This window comes from Glycine max, chromosome 14 (genome assembly GCF_000004515.6).
Source record: "Glycine max cultivar Williams 82 chromosome 14, Glycine_max_v4.0, whole genome shotgun sequence".
NCBI classification, from domain to species: domain Eukaryota; kingdom Viridiplantae; phylum Streptophyta; class Magnoliopsida; order Fabales; family Fabaceae; genus Glycine; species Glycine max.
The window spans coordinates 42,251,815-42,266,235 of NC_038250.2; the positions used below are offsets into that span (position 1 = coordinate 42,251,815).

Below are 14,421 nucleotides of genomic sequence, written 5' to 3' on the forward strand. Positions count from 1 at the left end.
GAAAAATACAAATAGACTGTTACATTACAACCCTTGGACTAGGGGACTAGCCACTCATGATTAGAGAAAAACTATAAATCCTATAAAGAGTAAACATAGACATACCAATAGATAGGAACGATAATCACGATTTGATCTAACGGTGTTGTCCATGCTCTTCCACTCTTAAAAGCCCTCAAGGTTCTCTCGAACTTGTAAAAAAATAAAAATAAAATTGAATCTTTTTTACAAAGACAAAGACCTCCATATATAGCTTCCAAAAGATAACTACACAGAAAGGCGCACTACAAACATGGTGAATCCACCACAACTTTGGTTAGAAATGACGTTGAAGCCTTGAGCCATTATAGATTGACTATGACCCTGTTAGTTTACCACGGCCTCATGAATTGAACATGACCCTTATGATTTGACCATGGTCATTGTTGGATCTTGACGTTATTCTAGAAAGTTATCACTTTATTGTGGTTGTGTTGATTACCACAAATGAGGTCAGTGTACTACATCCATGATCAAGTGTAGAGTCTTTAAATCTTCATAAATTTGTGCAATTTCAAATTCTTTCACTCAATTGACCAACTGTGCTTCTACAATACCAAAGTAGCATCCAAATGTGAGTTCTACCAAGAAAATACATGCAAAATGACACAAAAACCCATACAAAATACCACTTAGAAAGTGGTTTATCAACCCCTACACCCTATGGTGTGAAAACCACCCATTGACCATTTTCTTGGAAGCTCTAACAATTTGCAGCATGACACCCCCACATGACTTTATTCATCTTGCGTCATATAACACAACATTGTATGTCATTCAAGATGCACAATTCCCACTAGAATGGGTTCTAGTCAACACTAGGACTTGTGCATGAGTCCCTGTAACCACCACACAAAAGGGCACGTCTTTTGAGATGTATTATATCCACTAGAATAGGGTTCTAGTTGACACCAAGACTCGTGCCCAAGTCCCTGTAACTACCACACAAAATGTCTAACGCATAACATCATTATAGTCCCAGGTTGTAATTCAATTAGGTCACATACAAACATCACTCGCAAAATAGATGCCCGAGATCCACACTTATCGGGTCTTTCAATCATAGTAAAACAAATCATAATTCATATAAAGGAAATTAAATTTAACATGAAACACTTATAAAAAATTAACAAATCAGCATAACAACACTTAATAAAAAATTAATAATTTAACATACCCAAGTAGTCATGCATTAAAAAATAGCTTTGGAAAATAAAGTAGATTCAAGCCTTTGTAAGATTTAGCAAACAATTTTTTCACCAAAAAAAATTTACATAACCTTATATAAAATTTTATTCTCTTTCTAACAAGGTAAATCAATTAATTATCAAAAATATATAAACATACATAAAAACTCTACAAGATAGCAAGACAGAGTATTCCCGTTTTGACATAGTTCAAAGATTTGTAAATTTGTACCTATTTCCAAAACCAAATTGACTTCTACTTTTTACAGTTTAAAGATAACAGAATCCTCTTTTCATCAAGGTAAAAATTATACAAAAATTCATTTGTGTCATTTCCAGTAAAATTTCATTTCCAACTCTTTTTCCTGACTTCACAAAATGTCTTTCCTGTAGTCACTTTGTTTTGCTTTGGCCTTTAGAAAATGAAGGTGAAACCAATAACTTTTATAATATGCATGGTTGAAAATAGTTTTATCTTTAGTTTAATAAAATGTAACCATCTTTTAATTTGAGAACCACAAAAGCCAAAAGTTAAAGAAAATCCCACATTGCCAAGCACAACTTGTAAAACAAGACAATCACCTTGCATGTCATAGATGGGTCTCAAAACGACCTCATCTCTCTATGGCTTAAACATGAAATTAAAGTTGTTGCAAATGTTGCCTAGAGTAAAACAAGACAAATTTAATGAAAAACAAACAAGTAGATTTTATTATAGGCTCAAATCACTAAGATTGGTCTAGAGAACAAAGTCTTCCAATTAGTGTGTCCCTTCTCATAGCCCCAAATTTCGAAAATGAAAGCTTTCTTAAAAATTTTAATAAAAGTTAGACAAAGTCTCCTTTGAATTAGGGAATCTTCCAAGGCACAAACAAAATAAAATGAAGAGAATAAGACATTCATGCAAGAGAAAACTTCACAGCTTTACAAAACAATTGCCAAAAAAACCCCTTTAAAACTCATTTTTTTCAACATGCAATGCAATGGAGGTTCACTACATCATGCTCGCCTGCTCCCAAATTCTAACCATGCAATAAGTTCATCATAAAGAACTCCCCACTTACCAAGTTTCAGTTCACACGAAAATGGAGAAGAGAGGATGAGTGAATGATGCTTAGGCTTGTAACAAGGCACCACAAGCAATGGAGCAAGTGCAGAATTTTTGAATTGGCTACACCTTCTCTTTCTTTGGGATCACGGTTTTGGCAAGAAAAAAGAGAGGAAATGGGTTGTTTTGTGTCTTTGGGTGGTTGGAGTGAGGTGAGAGAAGAGAGGATTCCCTACTAAGTCACAAATGATGGAAAAAAATAAGTGTGAGTGTGTGTGTGTGTGTTGTGGTCGTGGGTTTGGTGTGTGTGGGGAAAGGTTGAGGGCTGTTATGGTTAATGAGGGATCGGAGAAGGGTTTTGCTCAACCTCTTCTCCATTGGTAGGTGGGGTTTTTTTGGCTATGATGGCCTTTTGGGGTTTACATCGTGTAATCTTGCACTATGAAATATCTCCTTTTTGTGATAAAAAATAATTTTCTACTGCCTTTAGAAATTAAATCAAACCAATTAAAATTTTATAAAACTTAATACTTGAGGTATTTTTGTGTAATTAAATAAATCATAATGATCAAATATATATTCTTTCTCTAAAAAAGAATTTAAATCAACACAAAAATATCACAAACAATTAGTTGTGGGCAACCAATTACAAATAATTAATCATAAAGAAATAATTAACACTGATTTTTTTTATTAAATCACGGTCCACTATTAATTCAGTCACAGATAAATACTAAAATATGAATAACTCAATTTGGTTTGTGTTGCACCATGTTGGCCCTTGATGCTAAAGCTCATTCCCTAGCAACAATGATCTCCTTGTCTTCGCTCATGTCCAAAATGCCATAGACACATTCTTGCCATTAAATCATTAAGATTGTTGTTCATGGTGGCTGAGTGATGTGTTGGATCGAGTGGCCTCAGAATAATTAAGAAGAGGGGGTTGAATTAATTATTCCTAAGCCTTTACTAATTAAAAAAATACTCTTCTAAGACTTTTACTAAATTGTTAAGAGAATATGGAGTAGAAGAGAAACTTAACAGAAAGTAAAAGCGGAAATTAAATGCACAGCGGAAAGTAAAAGAGTAGGGAAGAAGAAAACAAACACACAAGAGTTTTTATACTGGTTCGGCAACAACCCGTGCCTACATCCAGTCCCCAAGCGACCTGCGGTCCTTGAGATTTCTTTCAACCTTGTAAAAATCCTTTTACAAGCAAAGATCTACAAGGGATGTACCCTCCCTTGTTCTCTTTGAACCTAGTGGATGTACCCTCCACTAGAACTGATCCACAAGAGATGTACCCTCTCTTGTTCTCAGTCAAACCCAAGTAGATGTACCCTCTACTTGTACCACAAAGGATGTACCCTCCAATGTGTTAAGACAAAGATCTCAGGCGGTTAAACCTTTGATACTTTGTGAATGGGGATACAAAAGAATTCTCAGACGGTTAGTCCTTCGAACACTTTTGTATTAGGGAAAAGGAAGAATCAAAAGAATTCTCAGACTGTGTCGTTTTGAATTCTTTGACAAGGGAGAAGGGAGACACAAAAGAATTCAGGCGATTAGTCTTTCGTTCTTTTGGAAAAGGGAGAAGAGAGACACAAAAAGAATTCAGGCGGTTAGTCCTTGGCGAATTCTTTTTGGCAAAGGGAGAAGAGAATGAAAAGAATGAATAGCACAAGTTTTTGAAGGTTTGGAAAACCAGAAAACTTCATAAAGCTTTTGGTACAAAGAAGAAGAAGAAGTTCAAAGAGATTCAAGGCTTGTAAAGGATTGTAAGAGATTGATTGGAAAAGTATTCAAGATTGAAAGAATGAATTAATTTTAAAATGCAAAACAAAGCCTTGCTTTTATAGACTCTTCATGTCTGGTCAAGAAGACCATTTAGAAGAGTTATAACTTTTAGAAAAACTTAAAACCAATTTGAAAAAGTCAAAACCTTTTTGAAGAGTTACATCTTTTGATTTATTCAGAAACAGTCACTGGTAATCGATTACCAAAAGCTTTTATGTGAAAGGATGTGACTCTTCACATTTGAATTTGAATTTCAACGTTCAAAGGCACTAGTAATCGATTACCAAAACATTGTAATCGATTATAGTTTTTTGAAATTAATTGGAATGTTGTAAATTCAATTTGAAAACTTTTTCAAAACAATTTTTCTACTGGTAATCGATTACAACAATCTGGTAATCGATTACTAGAGAGTATAAACTCTTTGGTAAACATGTTTTGAGAAAAATCATGTGCTACTCAATTTTTGAGAAAAACTTTCCATACTTATCTTGATTAAGCCTTCTCTTGATTCTTGAATCTTGAGTCTTGAATCTTGATCTTGATTCTTGAGATCTTGAACCTTGAATCTTGATTCTTGACTCTAAACTTTCTTCTTGAGTCTTGAATTCTTCTTGATTCTTATCTTGAACTCTTGAATTCTTCTTGATTCTTATCTTGAACTCTTGAATTGTTCTTGATTCACTTGAGTTGTTCTTTGATTGATCTTTGAGCTTTTTGTCATCACCTTTGTCATCATCTTTTGTTATCATCAAAACACCTTTGAATCACCTTTGATTCACCATGAAGCTTTGCTTCTACATGATGTGGAATGATGAGGCATGAGCTAGACTCGAGATTTGTATTAAACACACTATCCTTAAGGATTTATAGAAGATTTGTACTATATCAAGCCTATTTTTTCCAATCTCATGCACGCGAGACCCTTGCATCTTTCTAGCTAGTTTAACCCATCTTATCTCACATAGATATATATACTCTTTTAGAAAGGCTAAACTACTCAATGTGGGACTTAGAACTTTTGAAATACTTCACAAAACACAACATTTCCTTCTCTTATATGGTGCTAAACTTCCTCATTTCTAGCTAATATGGGATTTCACTTCATACTTGTATTCAAATAATGTCCCCCTCAAGTGTGAGTCTCTTTCACATGCTAGTCTTCCCTTCGAGCGAAAGCCATTTTCAATCGACAAGTATCTGATGGTGGCCCTTAGAGCTTAACCGTGGCTGCCCCCTGCTGGTCTAGTCATTGCTGCCAATATACTTTAGTACTTTGCACTGTCTCACTCTCCATTGTTTCGCGGGACATGTTGTCTGACCTCTATATATGGACTTACCTGCCAAGAAGATTTTCGATACAAGAGATCTCTATGTCCATAGATCCACCGCCAACTCCATTATACTTATTCGAGCTGATCACTTGGTTGAACCATCGATTCTAATACCAATTATTGTACATTTGAGCGGGGGTAAACATTGAGGAGATTAACACCAATGAGTAATAAGCAACAACATAGGTGAAATTGACACCACACTTTAACCCAAAACCTTAAGGCTCTGGGTTTATGGGTATTTCCTTCGCTTATATGGTGCTAAACTTTAGAATTCCAGTTGCTATTGCTAACAATTGGCATTGAAAGTCTTCCTGGTGGGTAAATCCATACGTGGAGATCAGGCAACGTGTCCTATGGTCGTGGAACGGTGGAGAGTGCGACAGTGCAAGGTAATAGAGCATGTTAGCGACAATGACTAGATAGGTTAACGCAACCATGGTTAAGCTCTAAGGGCCATCATTAGATACTCGTGGATGAAAATGACTTCCACTTGAGGGGAAGACTACCATGTCGAAGAGACTTACCCTTGAGGGGGAGGCTACCATATGGTAGAGACTCACACTTGAAAGAAAGGCTATTGCAACAACCCCAAACGCCATTACATGAAACACTAAGGTCTTAATGCAAAAATATTCCTTTTTAGTCCATTTAAAACTCTTGAATTAGTTTAATTAACGAAAATATATATGTATTTTTTCCATGCATACAAGCGCGTCATATAAACATCACCCAAAAGAAAGGTCATAAAGTTCTAAAACATATAGGTGCATATGCTCCAAGGCACTACATCATCAAAACATCATGAACAAATCTCCAAACAAAACTCAAGGGTCCTATCAAGGGAATAAATACAACATAGATCCATGAAGATATATAAACCCTAAATTGGTTCCCACTAAGACAAAACACAAATAAATGATGAAGGGTTGGATATCTCCCCTAAGTCCACCACCAAGTCCACATCAACCACGGTGACATGCACCTCAGAGGCTACACCATAATCTGCTCCCATATCGAATGACACGACCATCACAGTTTAACAGAAAACACAAGAGTAAGCTCATTTTAAAAGAAAAAACATATAAAAGAACTATAAGATCTAGATGTTAAAAAGAGATACAAAAATCCTTCATTTTTCCAATAGTCATGTACTAATACAACTCCTTAAGTAGCGCATCATTCTTAAGTCACAATTATCAATGCATATGTCTAACTATGATGTTATGACATGTTGACTCATTACTCCTGGAAGATTTCACCATTTCAGCGATTAACCCAAGTACATCCCTTAACATAGTCGCACTCTATGATCTGACCATTCGGGGAGACTTGAATTAATCTAGCAGAAGAAGTGTGGTTTTATTGAAAATGGATAAGCATGGGTAATAGCTTACCTCGATAAAGCTTGCAAAGACCTTAACCTATATAGGAATTCACTCATTCAGCGTTAACCACCACGACAACCTCCAACACAAGGTTGAGGGCCTTCTTAGCACCCCAACTTACGTGTCTACTCACATTCCATGTCATTTGTCAATGCATGTATGTTATGATCATTCAAATCAATATCATATGTCATCACAAATTCATTCACCAATCCCAACATCATAAGATGTTGTAACATTATAGATTCACCATTCATATATTCATCACACTTATGAACCCACCTATAAATCAATAAGCACAACAAGACATTCCAACACCTTGAATTCTTGCAAACAACTCACCAAAAACTCATGAATGTGAATCTCATGATCTCATCATAAATTCAACTCAAATAATAAAATAACATCATCTCAACCACATCTCATATCATCATAAATTCATTAAGATCTCAAAATAGTGATTGGACTCAAAATGGCTCATCGGACTCAAAATGGTCATTGGACTCAAAACTGATCATCAAACTCAAAATGGTCATTGGACTCAAAACTGATCACTAGACTCAAAATTGATCATCGGATCCAAAATGATCATTGGACTCAAAATTATCACTGAACTCAAAACGATCATTAGACTCAAAATTGATCACTAGACTCAAAATGGTCACTGGACTCAAAACTGATTCATCAAACAAACAACTACCCAAATTTTAAAAGTCAAAACCTCAAATGCTCAAACTTCCATTTTTAACAACATGATTCATTTTCCAGCAACCTTGAAACCAATTCACAGCAACCTAAGCATAGAAAATGATAAAACTTCCCTTACATATATAAACCCAAGATGGTGACTCTTTGAAGAAGACAGGGAAAAAAAGTGAGCTTTGGGTCCAAGTGAGAAACTTCAATCCCACAACAACCACACTATACCAGCATCAACTCAACCCCAAAGCCAACCAAAAAAAATCAAAACCTCTTAAAACCAAACTTTTCCATGAAAGTTCATGGTCGCTCTAGGGAAAACAAAAATGAACTCAAAGAGAGGAAGAAGAGGAGATTATCTCACCTAGGGCCAGTCAACAACCACTGTAGGGAGGAGAAATAAGCTTTCTTTTGGCACAACACCAAGGTTCAAGGTTCTCTAATGGTGGTTTTTGGAGAAGAGAGTATTGTGAAGAGAAATTTGTTGAGAGAGAGAGAGTTTTAGCACAAATGAAGGTTTTAGGGATATATAAGGTTGAAAATGTTTCTCCTTCTTACACCTAAGTATTTGCTAAACTCACACCCTTTTCACTAACCATCACAAGCCTATCTTTCTCAAGAGTCAAACTCACTAAACACATACAAATATAAGCAAAACACCATCTCATCAATCATTAATCAATTATAGGAACTCAAATATAATTTCAATTACTATTATAATTTAATTAAATCACTTGAACAACAAATTATGAAAACACAACGTTACAACTACCATATGGTAGAGACTTACACTTGATGGGAAGATTGTTCAAGTGAGAGGTGAAGTCCCATATCGGGTAGGAATAGGAAGGTTGAGTACCATATAAGTGAGGATAAGACCCATAAACACGAGCCTTAAGGTTTTTGGTTAAAGTGTGGTGTCAAGTTCACTTATGTGGTTTGCTTGAGGTTCATTTGTGAAAATCTCCCCGATGTTAACCCCCCTCAATTTCACAACAATTAGTAATTGGTATCAGAGTCAATGGTTCGATGTGGCGATCGACTCAGACGAGTATAAGATGGTGGTGGTGGATCATGGACATAGGGATCCAAATGGTTAGACGAGGCCGAAGTAGTCACGATTAAGCTCTAAAAGCCACCATTGAATACTTGTGAATTGAAAATGGATTCTGCTTGAGAGGGAGATCACCATATGGAAGATACTCACACTTGAGGGAAAGATTGTTAGAATACAAGTGTGAGGTGAAGTCTCATATCATGTATGATTGAAAAGATTGAACATCATATAAGTGAGGATAAGACTTATAAACTTGAGTCATAAGTTATTGGGTTAAAGTATGGTATCAGGTTCACTTATGTGGTGTGCTCAAAGCCCATTGATGTAAATCTCCCCAATGTTTGCCCCTCAATTGCACAATATAATGGATTAAGGGGGAAATGGTATACACAAACGTGGATCTCATTTTTGCAATTAGCCTTGCTCTACATTTAGCTATAAATCATTAGGAATTTAATTCCTCAATAATATGTTTGACGATCACAATATTATTATCTTTTATTTTCAATGTAATCTTAATCCAGTAATTAATGAAAAACCTACTACATATTTACACCCAAGTTATTCTTATATTATACAACATGCATCTAAATGATTATTTGATTTGAGTATATTAAAGTAATTTTTACGAAAAAAAAGAGAAAGAGTTAAATGCCTATGCATAATTTAAAATAGTTTTATACTGTCATCCAATCATAAATCATTGTTTGAATTATTACAAGATAATTATTTTAAAAGTCAACAACTTATCATACATGATGGGATGTGATTATATGATTGTGTAAAACTTTTTACACTATCGGTGTATAATCCTTTTTCTCAAAATGATAATTTGTTTATCTTTTAATTTTATAATTTTAAAATAGATTTAATTAATATGCCATATTATAATGATATTACTACCAACATGCCATTGATCAGACTATAATTTCTTAAGCATGATCTCAAAATGGAAAAAAAATGTGTTAGGAAGAGAAATTTCATTAAAGGTTATCAATTATATTTTCCGAAGGAGATCATACTTTCTATTAATGTCATGATGACAAAAAAATATTTATGTGATTAAAATAAGCGTTTAGACCCTATAAAATGTGTTTTCTCATATTTTTTTTTTGTCATTGTGACATTGATACAAAGTATGCATCAACTTTGTAGATTATCAATCTCCACAGAAAAACTTGATTAACCGACTATCTTTAGTATGATTTTTTTAGTCACATTTTTTTCGATTTTACAAGATTTGAATTCTAGACTTTGTTTAAGGAATTTCAACCCAATTCTATTTGGACTAACAACATGTTAGTGTCTTCTCATTTGATTTTCTTAATGTGTTTAATCATATATCCTCTACATCACGGATCTTTTTTTGTGATGATGTGACTAAAAGAAGTTTTTTTAAAAGAAAAACAAATCCTATTTTTTTAATATTATGGATTAAAATAAAAAATAATTTAATATAAGAAAAACTTATATTATATTAAAAATTTAGAATTTATTCTGACTGAAACAATGAATGGACTAAAAGGACTAAATGGAATTTTTTTAGAGAAATTAGTAAGTTATTTTAGCATATTTTATTTATTTTATACAAATTAAACAAACCACTGTTCTCTAAAAAAAACAATTTTAAAAGAGTTTACAAAATGAATCTAAAATATTTCTTACAAGAACCAAATGAAGTGCTAAGAATAAAAAAAATATTTACCTTACATCTTTATATTTCGTTAACATCTAATGTTATTTCGACTATGTGAATTCTACAAATTTATCAAAATGGACCCATTTTTCTGAATACAGTCGTACCTTGCATAATACAGGTACGTAAACTTAAATGCTGATTCATGTATTGATTAAACAAAATGCTGATTCATGCTTGTCTAACGGTGTTATTATTACGCAAATGACAGAAATCTGCCTAGCATTACTCACTAGACAGATTTTACACATGTTAAATAATTGTTAAGTGCCTAAGAAATGATGTTATAAACTGTATCTAACTTTATAAAACAAGCATTCTTTCAATGAGAGTTTTCCCATTTATTAAAATGACAATTGCTAATTCAGAACACAAGCAATACTATATAAAATGAGTTATATTATTTTTATACACACTTTATATAACACCTAGTGCAATTTATTATATATATCTCTCCATTGTGTATCATCCATCATATCTTACACTTATTTTATTTTTCATACTTCTCTTTTAGTTGAACAGAAGTATTGTACAAATAAAATTTGTCAAGCAAAATGTTACGATTTTGACACTTAAAAGGTGTAACAATTAAACATGTAAAATTTCTCACCATACCACTATCCCAATAAAGAATCTTCAGGGTTGTTCAAAGGGTGAAACACAAAAGCTTGTAGCTACCGGTTGCAATCATTGCTTGGGCTCACACCCTCATTACCTGCCAAGACCAAATACTTGTCTTTCCTGGTCAAGTTGGTGCATGCAAATCCCAAAGCATTGCATATCTCATTTTGCACGAAATTGGCAACTTCAATCTTGGACTTTCCACCAGCTTGACATGTTTGGGATTGAGGTAACATCCCGAGAAATTTTATGAAATATGTAGGATTTGGATTCAAGAAGTGGAAAAAGGGGTCCAAACATTTATACCCACTAGCTGTTGTTCCGTAGAACATGCTAACCTTGACATCAACAGCCACAGGAACAATGTTATCGGTGAGCTCAGAAAACAAAGGACTAAACCTTAGCAAATAAGGTTCCCTACAAGTTGTTCCCTCAGGACAAACCACAAGGTTCCCTAGGCTCAGCATTTTGTCCATTATTTCTCTGTCCTTCTCTCTGTCTCTTGTTAGTCTTATAGTTCTGATGGGGGACACTATTTCACTCAATCTACTCAAGCTGTATGTGACTGCAGAAAGTGGTTTGCCTAAAACAATTGCAACATAAAGAGGGTCAAGCAAGGTTCTGTGATTGCAAACATAGAGCATCCCCTTTTGATTTTCTTCATAGTGGACCAAAGACAAAGTGCTCTGGGGTCTTGAAACTGTGGTTCTTGTTCCTGAGAGAGCCAATATTGGAGCAGACACATTAAGAGGTAATGCTATGCCTATTGTAAATCTGAAGAGGCTAAGAAATAATCCAAAGGGTAACCAAATGAACAAAGCAACAGAAGATGCAAGAGTTGGTCTGAAAGCCAATCTTCCATCATGGAAGATCAATGGCTTGGGGTACCTCTCTCTTGGAAGAACATGCCAATTTCTCCTCTCATCAGTTATGTAAAACTCCTGCACAAAAAAATAAAACTGTAGTTAGCAAACAGTTATTTAGATTAAACAAGACTTGAAATGTTTTTTTTTTAATATTAAAAGGCATGACGACATGAGTTTGGACATGAATGATTGAATCTTTTATATATTTTAAAAATGACCAAACCTTGAATTGTTGGAAAAGCTCCTCCTGGTCAATATATTCAACATGATTGTCTATAATACCAATACTGTTGTTGTTGTTGATGTTGCCCTCTTTAGTTCCTCCATTAACTTTATATGAAGGGATTTTAATTGGCTTCTTACTCTCAAAAACTCCCAAAAAGAAGCCACTAAAGGACTTCAATTCTCTTGCTATAACAGCATCAACCCCTAAATAGTCCTTGAGGAAATTTTCAACCATGACCCTTGGCAACTTACTAGATGCCACTTTTCTCTCACAACATATTACGGCCTCAAAGCCTTCCAATCCAACATCTTCTAAGAAGAACTTTGCCAGAACAGCTGATCCTGTTCTGAATGTGTCCTTTCTGAGGCCAAAGAAGCTCAAGAAAACCATGATCTTCAAACCAAGTTGGTTTTCACCCACCAACCACACCAAGGGGTATGAAAGAAACAAGATGAGAGATCGTAGTACCCCACCAGCTTCAAAAGCAACCAACATGAAGTAAGGGAACAATGAAGTGGATCGTAACAGAGTACCCTCAAAATTAAAGACTAGTGTTTCATTGTTTCCCGGTTTTGCTTTTTTCTGTACTAAAGAAATGGTTCTCATTTTGCTGTAGTTGGGGTTCATTGTGGATCAAAAGAAGGGATTTGATTTAGCTTTGCAGTTTCTGGCAGGCTTGTTAAGGCAAGAATTAATTAGGGATATATTTGTATACTCTCATAGCCAGAACACGCATTTCCCTTTCCTATCACTTCTGTTCGACAACTATAAAATATGTTGGCCACAAACTATACTCATAATTAGGAAACATAATTTCACATATTCAATTAGGTATGGTAATGGGCCCGAATCCGCGGGGTCTGCCCAGGACCATCCTGATTTTGACGGGAAAAACCCGAGTTGACCAGGATCGGGTTCAGATTTCTCCGATAGTCAAAGTCGGCTTCGGGGTCGAGGATAAGATTATTAATACCCAACCCAAACCCACCCCCAAACCCGTTCCGCTAATAATTAATTTACAAAAATATTATTACATATATACAACACACTAAAACATGAAAATATTTGATTAAATTTTATGCTAGTTTTGAATTGAATTTTATGTTGTTATGTACAATATAAAAATATGTTATGATTACTATTTAAAATTATATTTTTCATTATATGAAAAATTATATTTTTTTTATAGAATTTTATTAAACATGTCGGGGACGGGATGAGGTAGGAAAAACCCCAACCTTGTTGGAGGTGGGGATGGGATAAATCTAGACACCCGTTAGGTTTTGAGGGGAGAAATAGGGGCAGGGAAATGGGGAGTCGAGGGTGGGGTGGGGTAAGCAAAACCGGCGCCGACCCACCCTATTGTTATTCCTATATTTAATACTTTTAATCTGTTTATAAAACTTTGAAATCACATCATAACTACTTTTGATATTATTCTTTAATTAAAATTAGAATTTTATTTTGATGCATTTTTGTGGTATACTTTAATTTTATTAAGGATTAATTGCACTAGTTTCATTAAGTATGGTAAATATATGGTTTTAGTCTAAAAAATTTTAATTGTGCCAATTGAATCTCAAGTATCATAATTTTGCAATTTTAGTCCCTTAAAGTTTATAATTATGCAATTGAAACAACTTTTTTTGGAAACTAAAATTGTATGAGGGATCTAATTGGCGCAATTGAAATATAAGAGATGAAAATCCATTTATAATACCTAATGAACTCATTTGACACAATTAGAATATAAGAGACTAAAATTACATAATTACGGGACCAAAAGTGTAGTTAAGCATTTTATTAAACAATAACATTCAAAACATATATAATGTTATGTTTTTTTCTCTCATTTTTTTTTATCACAAGTCACATATATTCACAAATATCCATAATATTGTACTTATCTAATCTCTTTCGAAATATTTACCATGAGTATTATTATTATTACTACTATCATCATTATCATTATCACTATTAATTTTTTTTTATTATTATTAATGGGAAAGCACAAGACAAAAAGCAAGAAAGAATTAAGTAACTACCCCTAGGGGCTAAAAGGTTCCTAGAGCAACAGAAACGTACAACAAAGACAAATTGTGTATCTAATCCAAGGATCTGAACCATTAGCTCCAAGCTTAGCCAACTAATCCAAACTTTTGTTTCCATATAAGAAGTGCATAAGGATGAACATGAGGGACTCCTTCATTGATGAGTAACAATGCATTTTGAGAATCCGACTCAAGATGATGGAAGTGTAGCCAGTATCATACGCGATGCAAAGCCTATGATAAATAGCAAACAATTTTTCATTCAAATTAATATTTAATGTAAATCCACAATTATCATTACTAGTTAATCACTATTGTTGATGCTATATGAGTTATAAGATTAACGTGATGATGGTTGAAGGAAGAAAGAGAAAAAAAATTGTAGGTTTAAATACATTTATTTAACTAAAAC

General features: G+C 34.1%; 1 protein-coding gene across 1 annotated transcript; it reads right to left on the reverse strand.

The window, feature by feature from the left end:
• Window positions 1-10,667: 10,667 nt before the first annotated feature.
• Window positions 10,668-12,703, reverse strand: LOC100809733 (probable glycerol-3-phosphate acyltransferase 3). Its single transcript, XM_006596255.4, has 2 exons — window positions 11,956-12,703; window positions 10,668-11,807 (listed from the first exon to the last, which is right to left on the reverse strand). The coding sequence occupies exons 1-2, from the start codon at window positions 12,583-12,585 to the stop codon at window positions 10,920-10,922; spliced, it is 1,518 nt and encodes a 505-aa protein (XP_006596318.1). The 5' UTR covers window positions 12,586-12,703; the 3' UTR covers window positions 10,668-10,919.
• Window positions 12,704-14,421: the final 1,718 nt, after the last annotated feature.